The sequence below is a fragment of the Glossina fuscipes genome, unplaced genomic scaffold, assembly GCF_014805625.2.
Source record: "Glossina fuscipes isolate IAEA_lab_2018 unplaced genomic scaffold, Yale_Gfus_2 147, whole genome shotgun sequence".
Taxonomy (NCBI): Eukaryota; Metazoa; Arthropoda; class Insecta; order Diptera; family Glossinidae; genus Glossina; species Glossina fuscipes.
In genome coordinates, this window is record NW_023998490.1 from 2,007,608 (window position 1) to 2,026,048 (window position 18,441).

At 33.2% G+C, this 18,441-nt stretch overlaps 2 protein-coding genes and 1 pseudogene across 2 annotated transcripts; all 3 read left to right on the forward strand.

Annotated features, from left to right (window-relative positions):
- The first annotated feature begins 855 nt into the window (after positions 1-855).
- Positions 856-3,373, forward strand: LOC119641197 (digestive organ expansion factor homolog). Its single transcript, XM_038039732.1, has 3 exons — positions 856-1,329; positions 1,391-2,146; positions 2,212-3,373. The coding sequence occupies exons 1-3, from the start codon at positions 1,083-1,085 to the stop codon at positions 3,348-3,350; spliced, it is 2,142 nt and encodes a 713-aa protein (XP_037895660.1). The 5' UTR covers positions 856-1,082; the 3' UTR covers positions 3,351-3,373.
- Positions 3,374-6,801: 3,428 nt separating this feature from the next.
- Positions 6,802-7,354, forward strand: LOC119641298 (annotated as a pseudogene).
- A 6,127-nt stretch (positions 7,355-13,481) lies between these two features.
- LOC119641299 (glycerol-3-phosphate dehydrogenase, mitochondrial-like) lies at positions 13,482-15,065 on the forward strand. The gene is made up of 5 exons (XM_038039893.1): positions 13,482-13,505; positions 14,007-14,281; positions 14,339-14,519; positions 14,770-14,871; positions 14,931-15,065. Exons 1-5 carry the CDS (start codon positions 13,482-13,484, stop codon positions 15,063-15,065), a joined length of 717 nt encoding a protein of 238 aa, XP_037895821.1.
- Positions 15,066-18,441: the final 3,376 nt, after the last annotated feature.

Below are 18,441 nucleotides of genomic sequence, written 5' to 3' on the forward strand. Positions count from 1 at the left end.
TAAGTCGGTAAGAGAACTTTACTAAAATATTTTACTATTATTATATAATAGTTGCATAATTTCTTTTTTACTTTTGGGAGAAGATTTTTCTTTTCCAAACTTAATACATTTTCAGAGATTTAACGTGAAAGCTATCGAACATTGTGTGACATTGTTACAATTTTTATGTTTGAAAACGTTTACAATCTCACTCCTAAAAATATGCGTGTAAAACGCTCAAAGCAACGTAATGTTACGTGTGAAGAAATGCACAAGTGTTTAAATGATTAAATGAAAGGGGAAAATACTATTTTTAAGATATAATAAACGACCATACCACGTTGAATACATCGATTCACGTCCGATCACAAATAGAATAAATTATAAGTATACAAGCTATTAAAATGTTCGAAAGCATATGAAACTTATTTTGTATTATTCACTTTTGTATAAAATCATATATACTATGTATGTGAATATGCATAACATTCACAAAATTAATAAATTAATTTCTGTTCCAGGCCTAGGAATATATATACAGCGCTTCATTTATCCATTCATTGTTCGATAATCAGTAAAAACAAATATTAATGAATTTACCATCTCTATAAAGTGCATTTCAATTTATTTACGGCTTTATATGATACACAACTGATGAGAGGATTTTTTTGATTATTTGGCAGCATGTAAGATTTACTTTTACCCCTTTAGTCATGTCTGAAAAAGAGAGAAAGAAGAGAAAAAGAGATTTGCTTCATTTTCACTTTTTCTCTTCAGATAAAATTGCATATAACGAGAGCTTGTGAGAAATAAATAATATCTGTAAAAGAAAAAATTGGAACATGTGTTTGTACCGCGAACAAAATTCCAAACCTCTGAGAGTAATTCAAAGAGTCGGTCTGTATTTGTTAACAGCTGTTGCATTGAAAAAACGACTATAAATTCCGACTAAAATACTTGATTATAAAATAAATAAGTAGTTAGTCCATCTTCACTAAACAACACAAAAAAAAAAAAATAAAACAGATACTTGAAATAATTAGTGGTTTAGTCCATTGAAAATCAACATAAAAAAAATTGTTTCACTAATACGAAATAAAACTATGGGGAAGAAATTGAGATATTCTAGCAAATCGAAAACTGCTACAAAGGAAACGTTTAGTAAAAAACATTTGAATAGTAAATTCAAGCATCGGAGTAGTTCTGCAGTTGAAGTACTAAAGAAACAAATTGACTTAGAAAAGAGTACCTTAAAGTACCAAGATTTAAGCAAGATTCCAGAGGAAATCGCTGAACAGGAAGAGCAAGAAGATCATTTCCAAAGTTTTGTCAACGAATTGAGTGTAGCAAGTAAGATAACACGAAAGTGAACTTGAGTAAACCGCCTTAAATGTACTTGTTATCCTTTTAGCTAAAAAACGGCCATCTTTTAAAGAAGCGCTGCCAACCTTGTTAGCTTCGAAGTCGCAAGATCGTGCATTAAGCAAACAAAAATCTAAACTAAGTCAGAGTAAAATTTCGGGCAAAGAGCACGCACATTTGGAAAGATTGTTACCGCCTTCTAACCGTTTTAAAGAGCACTTAAATCATGAATTGGATGCGGAATATGTAGAAAAATTAATGATGGGATCTATAGAGAAACTTAAAAAAACCATTAGATGGTCTCAGTTAGAATGCTTGCACGTGCTTATACCTAAAAATAAAGACAACGACCAATTAATTCACATCGATGAAAATCCACCTAAAACACTGGAGACAGCTACTGATCTAGAGGCTGTTGGTGTGCAGCTTTCCCTAGCTAATAAATCTCCCATCCCATTAAGCGAATTGCAAAGCGAATTATTTTCCATTGTCAACGTGTATAAAGATCTTTATTATCCTCATCGAACTTTAGCGAACGGAGAAGAAGTTCGTTTAGTGTACACTTTACATGCTTTTAATCATATATTGAAGACCCGAGCCTGTGTTATGTTGAATAATAAAAAAATTGAAGAAGAAGAAAACAGTAATAAAGGCTTAGCATTGGCTGATGCATATCGTGATCAAGGACTAGCGCGTCCTAAAGTATTGATTGTAGTGCCATTTCGTGATTCTGTATACCGCATAGTTTCATTAATGGCAAATATTGTCAAAAAGAACGTTTCGACATCATCGTCATCATCATCGGGTGAGTAGGGAAAAGTAATATTTATTTTTGTTAACCATAGGCGTCCATTTTCTTCTTTCTTTCAGACAATAATCAAAAAACAATTATGAATTATGAACGATTTTTGCAAGAATTTACGGGGAATAGTTTGTACTTTCCTAAAACAAACCCTAAGCCGGAGGATTATGAGAAAACTTTTACTGGCAATACGGACGACAATTTTCGTTTAGGATTATCTTTAACGAAAAAGACTTTAAAGCTTTACACTGATTTCTATGCATCAGATATCTTAATAGCTTCCCCTCTTGGCCTAAGGGTTACAATGGGCGGTACCAGCAATAGCGATGTAGAGCATGATTTTTTAAGTTCCATCGAAGTTCTCATTATTGATCAAGCAGAATTGATTTTGGCTCAGAATTGGGAAAATCTTTTGCATATTTTAGAACACATGCACTTACAACCAAAAACTTTACGAACGACGGATATAAATCGTGCTCGCCTTTGGTGTCTTAATGGTTTTTCCAAATTTTATCGTCAAACGTTGGTGTTCGCTTCCCATGAATTACCAGAATTTCGAGGCGTTTTTAACAATAAATGTTGCAATTACGAAGGAAGCGTGCGGATATCTAACCCTGTACAGCATGGTGAAATACACAATGTTTTGGTACCTTTGGCTCAAGTGTTTCAACGCATTGATGTTACCGCTTTAGAAAATGTACACGAGCAGCGTTTGCACTATTTCATCCATAAGGTTTTGCCTCAATTTAAAAGCAGTATATTTGCTCATACGATGATCTATGTGCCAAATTATTTCGACTACGTCCAATTGCGGAATTATTTTAAAACAGAAAATCTTAGTTTTGTTCAAATTTGTGAATACACGAAAAAGGAAAAAATTGCCCGGGCCCGAGATATGTTTTTTCATAGTGCCGCGCATTTTTTACTTTACTCGGAACGTTCACATTTTTTTAAACGCACCCGAACGAAGGGTATTCGCCATATGATTATGTATCAGCCACCGATGTTTCCCCATTTCTATGCTGAAATGATTAATTTGATGCATTCATCCAATCAAAATGCTCGAGATGGGTTAGAGGATTCTATGAGTTGTACAGTGTTGTACACTAAATATGACCAATTGCTTTTAAATGGTATATTGGGCAGTGAGAATACTGCAAAATTGTTAGAATCCGATAAGCCTATACATATTTATGCAGCGCAATAACACTTGTTAGCTCTATAATTTCTACATACAACAATATAGATTTAAGGGTAAAAATTTGGTGCCTTTTTTTAAATAAAACCATTTCCTTTAATTAATAGTTTGAATAAATTATTTTTATTGGTTTATATTATATCTTAGTTAAAATGCAGCACATTATGCGTTATAATTCATAAGACTTTATTAAACTATTTCCTACTTCTAATCTGCAACTCTTTCCTTTAAAATTTTCGAAAACAAATGCTTAATAGTTCTTTAATTAATGAACAACAGCTGTTTGGCGTTTGATAAAGATTTCTTTGTTGTTGCCATACAAATTCGGTCTTAGTTCTAACGGAAAATGCGGAAGTTTAATAAAAAAATTGCGGTCCGTTTAGTCGAAAACTATAAATAATTTCTTCTTCTTTCCTAACGTGGTGTTACCATATTTTGAAAACAACTCTATCCTCAACATATGGTATTTTTAAAATTTGGAGAAAAGGAAACCAGCTAACGGTTCTTAATTGAAAAAAATGGAAAAGTAATGGAAAAGTGAAAGCGAATTTCTTTTAAAAATATGCTAAGAAAGTTGTAAAAAGACTGCATTTCTCTTGGAAAAACACTTCAAAATTACCATACTTACCAATACCCAATTGTAAAAAAATGTGAGTACGTATGCATACTCGTTTGTTGCAACATTGAGAATAAAGAAAGCTCAACAAATTTCATAACATAGTATTTTCAATCAGTATCAACTTGTCAATCGACTTAAGAATATCCGTTTGTCCGTCTCTGCAACGCCTATACAATGTCTGCGGTAGACATTCCTTAAGGCTGGTAATGAAAGAGAATGCAATATAAACTAAGCACGTCTACCTTCTACGTTTTGTGGTCACTAATTAGCGCTATGTTGAAACTCCTTCTGAATCTTGAACATCGCACACAAATGTCTAGAGACAGTTGATTCGTCTACCGCTTAGCGGTACGAATGTTTTTTTACATTTGACGGTGAAGCGTTTATGAAAAATATATTAATTAATGACAATGCAAAAGATACTAAACCAGTAAAAGAGGAAGCGATTACTGAATCAATCCAAACAAGAGTGACAAGATCTTCATCTAAATTGAAGCATAATGCACATATAACCCAAAAGATATTTTTTGCAAGCAAAAGCGTAAAAGAAGGCCCCGGAAGACCGTGAAAAGCTGAAATCGGCTCCTTAAAAGAAGCGAATGACAAAAAACCATCTGAAGAGTCGAATTCTTTTTGCAGTAAAAGCTTAGTCATCATTGTCATTGCATTGTGAAATATGCAGTGGAGAAGCAACCAATTTTGCTGCTCTTAAAGGCCATATGCATGTCAAATTTAATGTTAAAGGTAAATAAATAAATAAATAAATTTGCATAAATATTTATATTTGTATTTATTATAGGTTACGCTAGAAGCGAGTTTTACTTAATTCTGAATTTTTGCAAGTTAGTAATTAATTATTTATTAATAAAATTATATCCAAATTTCACTATTTCTAAGATGTGATTAATGTAACCGGGTTTTTGCCAATCTATGCGTAATTATTTCCTTATCAAACATCAAAAGGATAAAGATAATCTTGACGTGCCATCAGTGGCCCAAGAAATTTGTTAGAAAGTCTTTACTGGGACAACGTAGCTTGTGCGGAGCTACCGCATTACGCTGCAGAATGCGGTCATTTAGAAGCACGTCGTGTATTTCTTGATCATGGAGCATGGTTGTTGGCTAATGAACATGGTCTTACCCCCATCCTAAGTGCGGCTGAACGAATAATTGGTGGATTTTTTCATAGAATGTCGAGATCTAATGAAGAAAGATGAGGTGCTATAAAAAATTTTAACTTTGTTAAATAAATTTTTATTATTTTTTATCAATTACTTCGCTAGATTATAAATTTGCCAATGACAATTGTAGTATTAAGAAAGAGTTTCAGCATTTAATGCGAGCCATGGAACTACATTATGCGGAACAAGATCGAACAGTATGTAAGCAATGTATACCTGCCGTTCCAGCTTACGACAAATGGTTTGAAACGCAAAATATACAAGAACTACAAGCCATCAATATGGAAACTTTAACAATACGTGAAAATAATCCTGATTTACCGCAACTATAGTCTATATAGAGGTGCAGTAGTGGCCGATCACAGCCACAAAATGTTGCATTAATGTTGCTAATTTGATTTACAAAGAAGTGGTGTAAATAAATATTGTAAAATGGTTATTACCGATTAAAATATCTGTTTTCATCTGTTTTATCTCTATCATTGAAATACGTGGTGGTGCGCTGTTCTGGTCCCTGAATGTTTTTATGTCTTTTCAATTTTCATATCAAAGTAAATCTTACACAGCGCAACAGGTGATGCAAAATTATATACCCAGCTCCGGCGATTTTTTTCCACCCCTTTTTTTTATTTAATAGAGTTTTGAACGTCCGCTTTGCCACTTTTTTCCATATAACAGATGATAAAGATTTTTTACTGACCATTTTTTTTATTTATTAAAAGCAACTCTGTGCTCTCTCCATTCTCCGCGCATGAGATTTTTTTTTAGTTTGGTCTAAAAGAAAAAGCCAGCTAACGGTTCTAAACGAAATTTTACAAGTGCACGAAGAAGTTTGCTATATCAGAAAAATTGCTAAATAAAAGAAAATATATAAAACAAAAATTTGTAAAAAATAGGGGAAAATTTTTGAAAGTAGCATAGTTTTCAAAGAAGTGGTTTCAAGTGAATAATTGTCCAAAAAATAGCAAAATATAAAAAAAAATAATAATATTATAAAAGAATAAACTTCCGCGTTGTGTTGACAATTTGTACTAAGCTAAATAAAGTTAAGATTTTTTAGATTTTTTTCCTTAACTTCAACTTCATTATTGACTTGTAAGTGCATTTTATAATTTAATATATTTAAGTTTTTGTCAAGGAGACCTTTCAGTGCAATTTCAAGCAATTTTATTTTCCTCCTTTTCGTCTACTGCCGCATTTTTGTAGATGACACAGCTTTTCAGTACATCGCGCGTGATTAATGGTCTCATATATTCTTTTACGTTTCTAAACTTCTTTTTTTTTATAATTAATATGCCACAAAATTTAATATATACCTTCACATTATGTCCAGTTTGGAAGAAACAAATTTATTTTATTTATTATAACCACATATTTATCATGTCTACTTGTAGTCATTTTTCCGGCCAGGAGAATGTTTACAATAGATATTACGCAGATGATTTGAATTTTACTTAATGTATACTCTACAAAACAAAGAAGATGCAATTAGTTAATCACGTTCGGGTGGTGCTTTTAAATTTATGAATGTCCTTCTAGAGATAGTGCAAAAATCGGATGATCGAAAATATTTCTAAATTTTAACAAGAAGTTGTTAAAGGTGCTTTGTTCTTCATTATGTTTAAATACGTTTTACTTAGTGAATTATTTTTTATAACTGCACAAAGCGACTTATGACTGTTCAAATTTATTAACGGGTCAATATTTATATCCGTATCCTAGTGAAAATCAAACCGATCAGAAAACTCAGCTACGTAGGATGTGATAGATCTGGAATTGCTAAAGGTGGTGAACTATACTGTTTATGTCTCAAAAAAATGCTAAGTATTGTCAATATCATTTTAGTTTGGTGCATCACAGCTGAAATATTGAATGTCAGACTACCAGTAACAACACTGTTACAAATGATATGCCATGTAAATCGCCGTACGTTATTTATAGTATATTTCTAACGAATAATGCTACTTTCCTTATTTAGTGGCACGTTTGGTTTGGATCGTTTCGTCCGTTTGAGCTATTATGGCACAGGTTTATTAAAGGCCAGCACATTGGGCGGTTTCTTTATTGTCCAATTAGTTGATATTATTTTGGTTGCCTTACAAATTGTACGACCTGCAAATGGTTCTTATTATATTATACCTTGTTATGGAGCTGTTGGTAAAACCATACGAAGCGATAATGAAACTTATCGTGTCCCTAAGGATGACTGGTGAAATATTATTTATAATTGGGCAGTTTGTTGAGAAAAAGGACTGAAATGTTTGTTTTTTACTTTTAATTTGGTCGCTATATTAATAATCATTTGTAATTTGCCATATTTGTAATCATTTGATTTTAGCTTTAGATAATATGGAAGGATTTCCACCAAAAAGAACAAACTGCGTCCTATTGTTTGAATTACTCAGAGCTGTTTATTCGAATTGTTCTACTTTGTTGCACGGTCAAATAAGCCTCTGAACGCCGTGAAACCTTTCTGTCTATTAGTAATAGATAAAACCCCTGTTTTCTTTTATTTATTTTTCTTTTTCTAAATCGATGATTAATTGGGTTTCAATTTTATCCCCAACTTAATTTGACCGAAAACATTTGCAATAAACTACCGTTCCAAAATGAATAGATACATTTTTTTTCGCTTTGTCTGAAAATGGTAATTAGTGTAAAAGACTTAACACTAGAACTATCGATTACGTAATTTTCGTTCTTTTTATGTTTTGATTTTTACAGAAATGTGTATAAGACATGTAATGTTTCAGTATTGTTGAGATATTTCTATTTATATGAAACGACTTCTAATTATTTACAAGCACATGCTTTTTACCTGCTTTCGTTTTCGAGATGGCGATGACATACCCTTGTTTCTACCACAAAAGGTAAATTTCATTCGCTTGATGAAATTATAGCAGTCGCAAGAACGAAGGCAGGAAACGGAAATTCGGCACAAACGTCTTCTAATGAATTTGAAATTCGTGGCCAAAAACTGGCTGTGATTTAACACGTGCTTGCCTACAATAGAGAGATAAGCTTTACACCAGCAAAACGCAAATCTCTCAATGACTTTATTTTATTATTGTTGACATAAGAAAAATGCTTTAAAATTGGTGTTCTATAATTCAATTTTTGCAGACATTCAAAAGCGGTCATTTACATGAAATCATTTTTAAATATAAATGCCGTAAACCACAAAAATATGCAAAATGAAAGAATTATTCTAACATGTTTTACCGTTTTCTTTTTATTATAAATTTATCTCTTTGTTATAATAAACGTGTGTTATTTGATTATCCACTACATATATATTTATATAACTTACATATACATGTAATAGGTTTACCGGGAAATTCTGTTCGTTTCGGTTGAAACATTTGCATTTTCTTTTTATCACTGGATGTATACATACTAACTTAGCAAGTGAACTAAAACGAAAAGGATTCATGTTAGTGTTAAGTGAAACGCTATCACCTACGAATGAGTACTGGTGAAGTTCATTTACACCACTATCTTTTATACGAATTCTAACAAGGAAGAAATGCTACAGAAAAGTGTAGAGATTCATTGAAAGTGCTTGATGAGAGTACAGTTTCTGATAGAACATGCGGAAGATGCAGAAGGAAGCTTTAGATAAGTGGTATAAGCGTTATAAGCCATGCTCTGGGCGACCATATTTGATTGACGACGATGTTGTCGAGATCACGTGAGAGCGAATTTCTTTTTGGACAAGATCGGAGACTGCGGAAATACTTGATGCAGTTCAATAAGCCATTTCGGATCATATGCGGAAATTAGGATTCTAGAATCGAACAGAACTTTTCGGTAGACGTAGTATACACAATCGTGTCTTAATGTATTTGCGCAGTTCCATGGTATATATAATAAATATATAATAAAATATATGGGCCGATCGAAAGCCAATGAGAATTTCCAAATTACTTGCTTAATTTAAATACCGAGCCGTTTCTTTCTAGTCCAATATGCTATGATTGCCAGTAATAGATGTAACTATTTAAATGCAATTGCTACGATTAGTTTGCAAGCGAATAACCAAGATCTCCTTTTGTATTTTTGAAAGATTTTCTATAAAACTTATTAGAAAGGTTTTAAAAACTTTGTCTTAAAACGAACATTAAGTGCAGTGAAGTGCGTTGCTAATGTTAAAAAGCGACTTCTATGGGACACAAACGCTTTCAGCCAGACCACTAGACGTAGATGATGGTTCTGAAATTTAAGGAAAATTAACGAAATGAAATATGTGATGGATAAGTAAAGAGTTAAGGCGAATAAGGTGAAGGGCTTTTTAATATTACTTTGAACATGAAATAAATGGTAGCAAACTGCCAATTAAACATTCTTAGAAAGCAAAATTTTTCATTACCATGAAATGCAAAACAGAACTGAAGCAGACATCCAGGGAGGTGTTGCTTCAACATTTCTCAAAAAGTAAATTGTTTTAAGAAACTTGCATGATATATTTGCAAGTAACCTGCTTTGTACGGAAAACGGCAACTGTAGCACACTCAATAAGTTCCCGATCTGATATATGACAATATGGTTGACAGGCTCGTACGATTTCTAGATAATAGTGTCGTTCAAACGAAAATTTCATGACATTGCAAGTTACAGTTGTTTATGTTTATCTAGTTCTCGCATAATCGAAACAATGTAAAAACTTGAATTTCATTTGTTGAGTGAACGTGGCTTCTTGATAATAACGAGAAACGTTAAATAAATTTTCGGGTGTTTTCCTAATTTAAAACAAAGCTATAAAACATAAAGCAGGTGCACACAATGGGAAAGCAAAGTTGCTTAAAACAGCTGACGCCTTAGCGCATTTGCTGTTTTACATGGGAAAGTTCTATTCGAATTGAGTGCCGAGTTTGCTTAATTTTGCCTAAAACCGACGACTTCTTAGATCCGTTGTAGAGTTCCCCGTCTGATTAAGGCATCACGCCAGGTGCAGACGTTAAACCCCAAGAGACATCTGTCCCTATCTACTATCCGTTGTAGAGTTATGAGACTTTTGTTGGGCGCTATTGTTTGGAACGCAACTTCTATTCAAAATAAAAATTGAAAACTATTAAAATATTTCGTTTGACTTACGTTGGGTGCCACTGTATGTAGCGGCCAACTTATATCAAAGTAAAAACAATTAAAAAAAAATTTGGTATTACTATTTGGGAAATTCCCTTGAAGCGAAAGGACTTCAAAAGAATTCCCCAGTTCGAATGTCGTTGGGCGCCTTATTATTGCAGTTATGCGACCAACGTCACCGACAATTACCATAAAAGGAAATAAAAGAAAGAACCGGTCCGTGCATACCGTCGGGCGCTATTGTAGCGACCAAGAGACTTTCTTGTATTGAACGTTGAAATCAATTTAATATTTAAAAAACTGTCGGGTGTAGATTTTCTTTGGGGGCCATGGGAGAATTATGACGTAAAAAAAAAAAGCAATATTTATTACAAGTAACACACTTCACGTGTATTATGTTGTCCGCCCTGTACGTCGTCCGTTGGTCCCTCCTTTGTCCGACGGTATCTGTCCACAGTCCATCTACCTCCCCTCACCTGCACACCACACCATATCCCGCCTCAGCGGTGGGGTGTACCTACCTAGCTAATCATTTTCAGAAAACAACAGCACATGGGATAAAACGAAATGATAACTGTGTTTTTGACCGTTACAGCTGTAGCGCTGCCTTGAGTTGACTGCTGTTTCTCCCTTTTGCTGGTTTTAAGTCTTCGCTGAGTGTTTAGCCGCCACTTATTAATTCACTCCACTAGGCTAGTAGATTTTCCTCTTCTACTCTGCACAATACTACATGTATTCACGTACGCCCGTTCGCGATTGCTTGCCCTTCATTCGACCTTTCCACATCGCCAAATTACTTTCTCTTCTCCTCTTATTACGTAGATAGCGTTTGCCTTTCTTTCTTTTTCTTTTAGTTAAATTATGTTCATCAATACTTTGGTATTTGTCGCGATTGCTTATATAAAAATTTGTTCATATCCATAGTGATATGCTTGTATGCTTCTCTAGTAAGCTTGATTTCCTTTTTTTTCAGTCACTCACAATCGCCTTTGAAAAAAAACTTCTTCAAATCTTTGACTATGACAAACACAATTTCTTTCATTTATTTCTTGGGTGATCATGTCACATCCTTTACATTTGCCGGTTCTTATTAATACACAAATAAATTTCTCTTAAAATGTACTTCACAAATTTTTATACATATTTGTTGCACAGTTTTTGTAATCTCTTTTACTAACAAATTCATAAATTTTTACAAATAATTGTCGCACAATTTTTGTTTTTTTTTTTCTTGGTTTTTTTTTTTTCTCCTTGCACATTCTACTGTACTGTTTGCAATGTAATCTCTTCTAGTAACACAACACAATAAAACCTATCAAAGTATTTTGATTTTTTTATTAGCGATAGATTTTTTTCAAGATAAAACAGAAGATTTATGCTGCGCTGTCAAAACCAAACTCTGTTCAATTTTTATTGAAAGCTGAGGATGATTACAATACTTATTCCTTTTTTGAATGAAAAGTATTATCTTTTTATGTTCAGTTACACGACTTTTGACTTGTTGGGCTCTGGTCTGTCCCTCTTTGAAGTTGCATAAATGGCCTTATTTTCTTTTTTTGAAAGTTTTCAATAATAATTCAATTTTGTCTTTTGTACGAATATTTTCAATTATTCTATTATTTTTTTCTTTTGTGTTTTTGCTTTTTTTTATATAACTCTCCGTAAGATCATACTAACACAACGACAAGAAGCATATCAACGAACTTTTCTGTTTCACTACTCAAAACTGACTCTCTCGCTGACAAATCAAAAACAAACCAAAACCTACTCTTTTCGCATGATTTCTTCTTCTTCCTCTTTTTTTTCTCTTTTTTCTTTGCGTTGCTATCTAGCGGCTAGCCGCTATTCTTGCAAAAAAAAAAGACCAAACCGCAAAATCACGCGATTTTGCATTACGGGACGCCGTTATTGCTATTTTTTTCGGCTGACACGGGCCAACTGACACCCTACCCTAAGTTTGTTCGCGGACGTTACAGTCTTCGGGTGTTATTAGGTGTCCTGAATAGGTTACTTCTGGTTGTAGGAAGTTGCACTTGGATGGATTTAGTTTTAGGTTGTATTTGTTAAGTCTTTCTAGTATTGTTGCTAAATTTCTGTTGTGATGTTCGAAACTAGATCCGTGTATTATTATGTCGTCTACGTATAAAAATGTTTCCGTGTCTAGTCCTGATAAAGCTATGGTTAACATTTTTTGAAAAATATTGGACGAAATTTTTAGTCCGAACGGAAGTCTCGTGTATTGATAATGTCCGTTTGTTGATGAAAAGGCGGTTAAAGGTCGCGAATTTTTGTTAAGTTTTATTTGATGAAATGCGTTTGTCATGTCCAAAGTGAAGAAATATTTTGCTCGTCCTAGTCTATCTAGGATGTCTTCTAATCTTGTAAGGGGAAATTTGTCGTTTACTATTTTTTCGTTTAGTTTTCTATAGTCAACTACCAGTCGCCATTTTTTTATGTCTGTCTGATTTTTTTTTGCTACTAGTAAAAGTGGTGAGTTATAGGGGCTAATTGAGGGTTCTATAATGTTTTGTTGTAGTAATTCTTTTACCTGAGTATATATGATGTCAGTTTGTGTGTGGGGTAATTTATAGTATTTTATGTATACTGGTGTATTGTCGTTTGTTTCTATGTTTTGTGTATAAAAATTATCTGCTGTGAGTGGTTCATTTTCTAGGTGGAATACGGCTTGAAATTTTTTGAAAATTTTTATGAGTTCTTGTTTTTGAGAGTTGTTGACGGTGTCTAATTTTATGGATTGTAGTATTTTTTGAAATCGTTGTTCATCATATTGAGTGTGTATATTGGTGTTTTGTATGATTTGGTCTGTATGGAGTGGTTTGGTGTTGATATGTAGGTGTCGCATTGTGACTTCTTTATCTAGTGTATTTAATATTTTAATGTGGTTTTGTCCGTTTTTTGGTATTATTTAGTACTAAAGCATCGCTGCCTATTTTGATACCTATGGGGACAATTAAATTTGAACGTTTGACTTTCGTCTAACTGTGCTAGTGCTTTGTAGGTAAAAAAAGTACGGCAGACAAAAAAAACCAAATAATCGGAAAATATTTTGAACCAAATTTTTTCTTCGTCAGTTTAATCACAAAAAATAATGTCATGTTTGAGACCTTTTCCTCGAAGTTTACTGGGCTTCTTATCACACAAACGTGAAGACCCAAAACATATTACGGCCAATATTGAAAGGATCATAATAATACAGGTCATAATAAGCATACATGCAACTTTTAAACGTACATAATGAGAGCAAATAAAACGCCTACGGCACTACGCAAATTGAGGACATCTCTGTTTTCGGCAGACAGATACATCTATTAAAAATCGGAATCTACAAAAATCGGAAAAATTGTCCATGTCTGTCCAAAATTATGGTGTATAAAAATTTAAATTTTGGTTCCTTATATACCTATATAAGGAGGACAAAAAACTTCAAAAACCCCATGAAGTATATAAATTCTTGGTCATTTTCAAGTTCGCAATGATCCCAAGCATCCCAGTCTATTTATCTGTCCGTCCGTCCGATATCATCTATAAATTTCCAAAAGAATTTGAAAATGGCCCAAACCGGTCAAAGGAGACACCTATAACGCCTACAAGTCTATGCAACAAAAACTGTGAATACCTTTGTTTTCTACGTTTTTCACACATATGATATATAAATTTACACTTTTATTCTGAAAATAGAAAAAATCAGCCACGGCCATCCATTATTATAGTTCATACTGTATAGCTTAATTCCTTTCCCTTTTTTAAGGCCCTTTTCAGTATAACGGAGATAGGTATCGCTCTTTTGCTGTTGCAAAAATGGCTCCCCTTACCGGCAAACGTTGTCCCGTCATTGGTAACCGTATACATCCCGACTTTCCTTATATTGATGCTCAGATACGCTATGGCGTTCTTGAACATGTTTGCAATGCAGTTGACATGATAGCACCTCGCTTCCGTTTATCTTTTCCAAATGTCCAAGAAACTTTACCCGTAGTTTTTGATATCATAGTTGAAGAATTGAAATGGTCTAAACATGAAAAACAGTTTAGGCCGTATACACCTTAAAAACGATTTAATATAATTAATTGCTGTTTTCTCTTTAATAGAAGGAAATTAACAAAACAATTTTTGGCTCTTGAAATGGGCCAGGCAGTTAAACGTATCGTCAAAGATCAAGTCAATGTGAATTTATCTAGCGAAGAAGTAAAGACATATGTTAAGCGCTTCGAAATCATTGATAAAGATAAGAAAGGTTATGTTTCCATCAACCACATAAGAAGAGCATTAACGGTAAACATTTGCTCATAATTTTTATACCCTACACCACTTATGGTAAAAGAGTTAAGTTTGTGTGGATGCATGCAACACCTAGTAGGACTTTTATAATCGAGGCAGGATCATTTTCTGAATCGATTTAACTGCGTTAATCGGAGTGATGTAGGGTGTCTAACGGCGACTAAGGACCACTATAGTTTTTACTTCTTCTATTTATGTGCGTTTTTTTATTATAAAATTAAAAAAAATTACGTTCATTCCTTAGAGCTACGGCGACGGCGAAATTTGCGGTGAAAAATTGCATGAAATTTTTAAAGAAATTGACACTAACACAACCGCTCAAGTGGCGTTAGATGAATATTTGCAAGTAAGACTTTAAAATTTCTATTTCAAATTAAATGATGATTAATTGGTAATATTAAACAGATGATGTCTGCCATTAAGACGGGAGAGGTATCCTATGCAAGGTTTGCCCGTATGGCCGAACTAGAGGCACGAAAAGAGGAGGCTGCCAAATTTAAACGGAAAATCACAGTGGATCGTTCTGGCGGTGATCTGTAAGAGATAGCCGAGATAAGCAACGTGTTCGCTTGCGACCGTTCGAAGGAAAACTTTAACCTTTTTTCTCTCTTTTCTTTCCTTTTTACAAAAATTACCAATAATTTAATTTGGTTTTTAGGATTTAATCTTTTATTACCCTTAAAGTGTCGAATGATTGTAAACTTAATAAACAATGATTTTTCAATTTGTGCACAAATGCCGAGGCAAAAAAATCTATTTATTAATTAAGTTTAAGTTAATTGTCAAGAAATAAAGAAAAAAAAATGAAATTAGTTTTTGAAGAAAGATTTCTTAAAAGTATTCTCCTGAAAATCTTGGAATTATCAAAATATCATCTCAAAAGCAGCTACGTAATAATATTTCGTCATACTAAATTGGTGTGAGAACTTTGGACAGGTTCGAGCAAATTTTTGAACCGTCTCTCATATCACGAAAACTAAAGTTCATATGACAAAAAGGTCTAATTTTGAATGCTTCTTAACGAAAGTCAGACCATAATAATAATTTAAGATAAAAAAAATAACTGTACCAAATTTGGACTATCCTAGTCTATTTTTTGGATCCTACCTTATATAAGGATTCTCACAATTTTCACATTTTTACCATTTATAGGAAGCCCTACGTTTCAGTACTCCACAAACATTCTCAACAGAAATGAGGCCGTAGGGGTGATCTGGCCAGTCAATAAAATCCAAAATGTGATGCAGGAAACGCGCCTTCGCCAAACAGGATAATAGATGTATGTTTCAGATCATTGTTTTGCCGTCATTTCCAACATAATGGCCCTGCAGTAACGTTACAGCTTCCATCACATTTTTGTATACAAATCTGCCCATTGCGTTTTTTGAGACGTATCAGACTCACATCCTCTCATAAGATTTCTTCCGTCATGCTTCACTGCTATTTTAGTAAACCTAATGGACCGAAGTATGTTTCTTCCCGCATCATTTTTAAATAAACATTTATTTTTGTTTCGCCTGTCCAAAGTATATTTTCCATTTACCTTCATCTGATCATTCCAAAACTGTTTGATATGTTTTAAGTTATTCATAGACATCCTCAAACCACGACAGATACTCCATCATGTTTTACACGCTTTACGTGCTGATTGGATTGTCATCGCTGTGTTAAGCTCCCTTTATATTCTTTGTTTACCATCGTATTCGAATGTATTGAACTAATTGTGGCCCCTCTCAATTGATACGCCAAGTCAAGATTTCAAAGTGGCTTTTGATACTGGTTTTGCAAATTTATGGGTTCCTTCGATCACGGACGATCTGCACAATTCCAAGTCCTCCGGAATTACGCTATGGATTTACGTATGGTATATTATAAATGTATGTAGAAAAGGATGAAAGAAAAAACTGATCGAATGTATTCTTCTTCTCTGTTAAGTCTCTGTGGAACGAGACCTTTTACGATTTGCTCAGTTGTTTTCGCAAATGTTACGACTAGAAAATGAAAATTTTAACTTAGATCAAGTATTATCGGTGCTAGTTAAATGTCAACAAGAAATCGAACGAAATAATGAAAAAATTAATAATCCCGGACCAAAAGATGTGCCACAAACGATAGCTGTAAGCATTTGTTCTTTAATTAGTAATCTGTCTTTTTTAAAAATTCTAAATTTTTATCTATACTTCAGGACCAAAATGAGCAAAACATTACAACCGCTTTATATTTAATAAAAATTATAACAAAAATTCTACCAAACCAAGTCCAAATTAGCAAAAGTCAAGCTGAGTTATTGTATTCGAATATAAAAATAAAAAGCGATACTCGGGTGTCAGCTGGTCAGACCTTTTTACATTTAGTAGTTAATGGAGTGACACCTGAAAATTTTTGTTACACCAACGACATGTGCAAGTACGTTATAATTAAAAAAAAACAAAAAATTATATTATAAAGAGCATTTATTTATGTCAAAGATTTCCCTGTCTTCGGACAGCGGTGCTGTTAGTGTATTTAAGTGCTTCGTTAGGTCTAAAAAATTTAAATTCCAATTTGTTATGATTAAATTTAATCCATGATAGTAATTTGAGATAAAAAATCCACTGTACGAAATGTGGACCACTCTCACCTATTTTTAACATGAACCCTATATAAAGATTTGCACGAAAATTTTTGGTTTTTAGGGCGGAAAAGTCTAATATAATATTTTATGAGGAAAATTGATCCACAATAGTAATTTAATGTGAAAATTAACTATGCTGAGTTTTGAATACGTATCACAATTTTTGAACTCGTTGGGCAAGAGTATGGTTACGGCAAGCAACCGTTTAATTGTAAAATAAAAAATTTAATAAAATATGATCAAAAATGTTTGAAATCCTACCCGAAAAATGAACAGCAAGTACACAAAGTACAAATCTGTCAAAAAAAAAAAAAAAATGCATCTAAATTACTAATTTTTTCGTGTGTTTTTACTACTTTGATTTACATCTCTTGCGATGGTTCATATTGTATGCACTTGTACATTAAGTACGTATGTACTTTTTGTTCTTATATTAGCCATTGCTTCTTGAAATCTGAAAACATACATAAGTTACCGTTATGCATGCAGATTGTGCAGCAAACTGAAATGCAACAGTTTGAATGCAGAGAACTATTCCGCAACTAAAGAAATCGACATTATTATGGCAGCATACAACATAAACAGAACGTACCTTTTATTTATTTTGGTATTTATTTCAAGAATTGAAAAAAGCAAAATAAAAAAATATAAAGTTTTCTTATTTACCTACACTTGATCGAAAATTCGCTCCTTATGAAGACTGGGTCTAATCTTATAATTGCTGATAGGGAGAAATGGATAAACGGCTACTTGCCAATTACGGTAATTTGTTAGAGTTAAGATTTTGTGTATGGAATATTATTAGTTCTCATGTGATCCGGCTTTTAAAGGTTTTACCAACAGATCTGCTGCCTAAAACAGCTTTATAACTAAAATAGAGAGTGGTAGCCACACCTCAATTGGGCGATAATTTTTCTATTAGGTCAATAAAGGCGTTTTGAAGTTTTGGACTTTTGTTATCATATGTTAAGAGTGCAGCGTGCTGACGCCAAAGATAATATATATTTTTTGGAAGTCTTAATCTTTTAACGGTTACTTAATTTTCCATACTTTCCGAATTATGCAGAAACTTAAACGTATGGTGAACGTATGAGACGCTTTCAAGTGTTGAACTCGCAGACTTTCGCTATAAGGAACAAATATCTGAAAGGTAGTGACTTTGAAGGATCCAACTTGGAGCATGTCGTGCTTCTCACCGCCCTAATGTCCCTCATTAAGAGAACGACTTGTAATGCATTGTTTTCTATATTTTGATATTATTTGACATTTATAATAAAATAAACATAATTTGTTATTAAATAA

Coding starts and splice junctions, on each gene's coding strand:
- LOC119641299 (XM_038039893.1), top strand. CDS start 13,482: ATGAGAGCAAATAAAACGCCTACG. Junction 13,506..14,006: donor GAGCAAATAAAACGCCTACG/GCACTACGCAAA, acceptor GGCCCTTTTCAG/TATAACGGAGATAGGTATCG. Junction 14,520..14,769: donor ACATAAGAAGAGCATTAACG/GTAAACATTTGC, acceptor TTCATTCCTTAG/AGCTACGGCGACGGCGAAAT.
- LOC119641197 (XM_038039732.1), top strand. CDS start 1,083: ATGGGGAAGAAATTGAGATATTCTAGCAAATCGAAAACTGCTACAAAG. Junction 1,330..1,390: donor CAACGAATTGAGTGTAGCAA/GTAAGATAACAC, acceptor TTATCCTTTTAG/CTAAAAAACGGCCATCTTTT. Junction 2,147..2,211: donor ATCATCGTCATCATCATCGG/GTGAGTAGGGAA, acceptor TCTTTCTTTCAG/ACAATAATCAAAAAACAATT.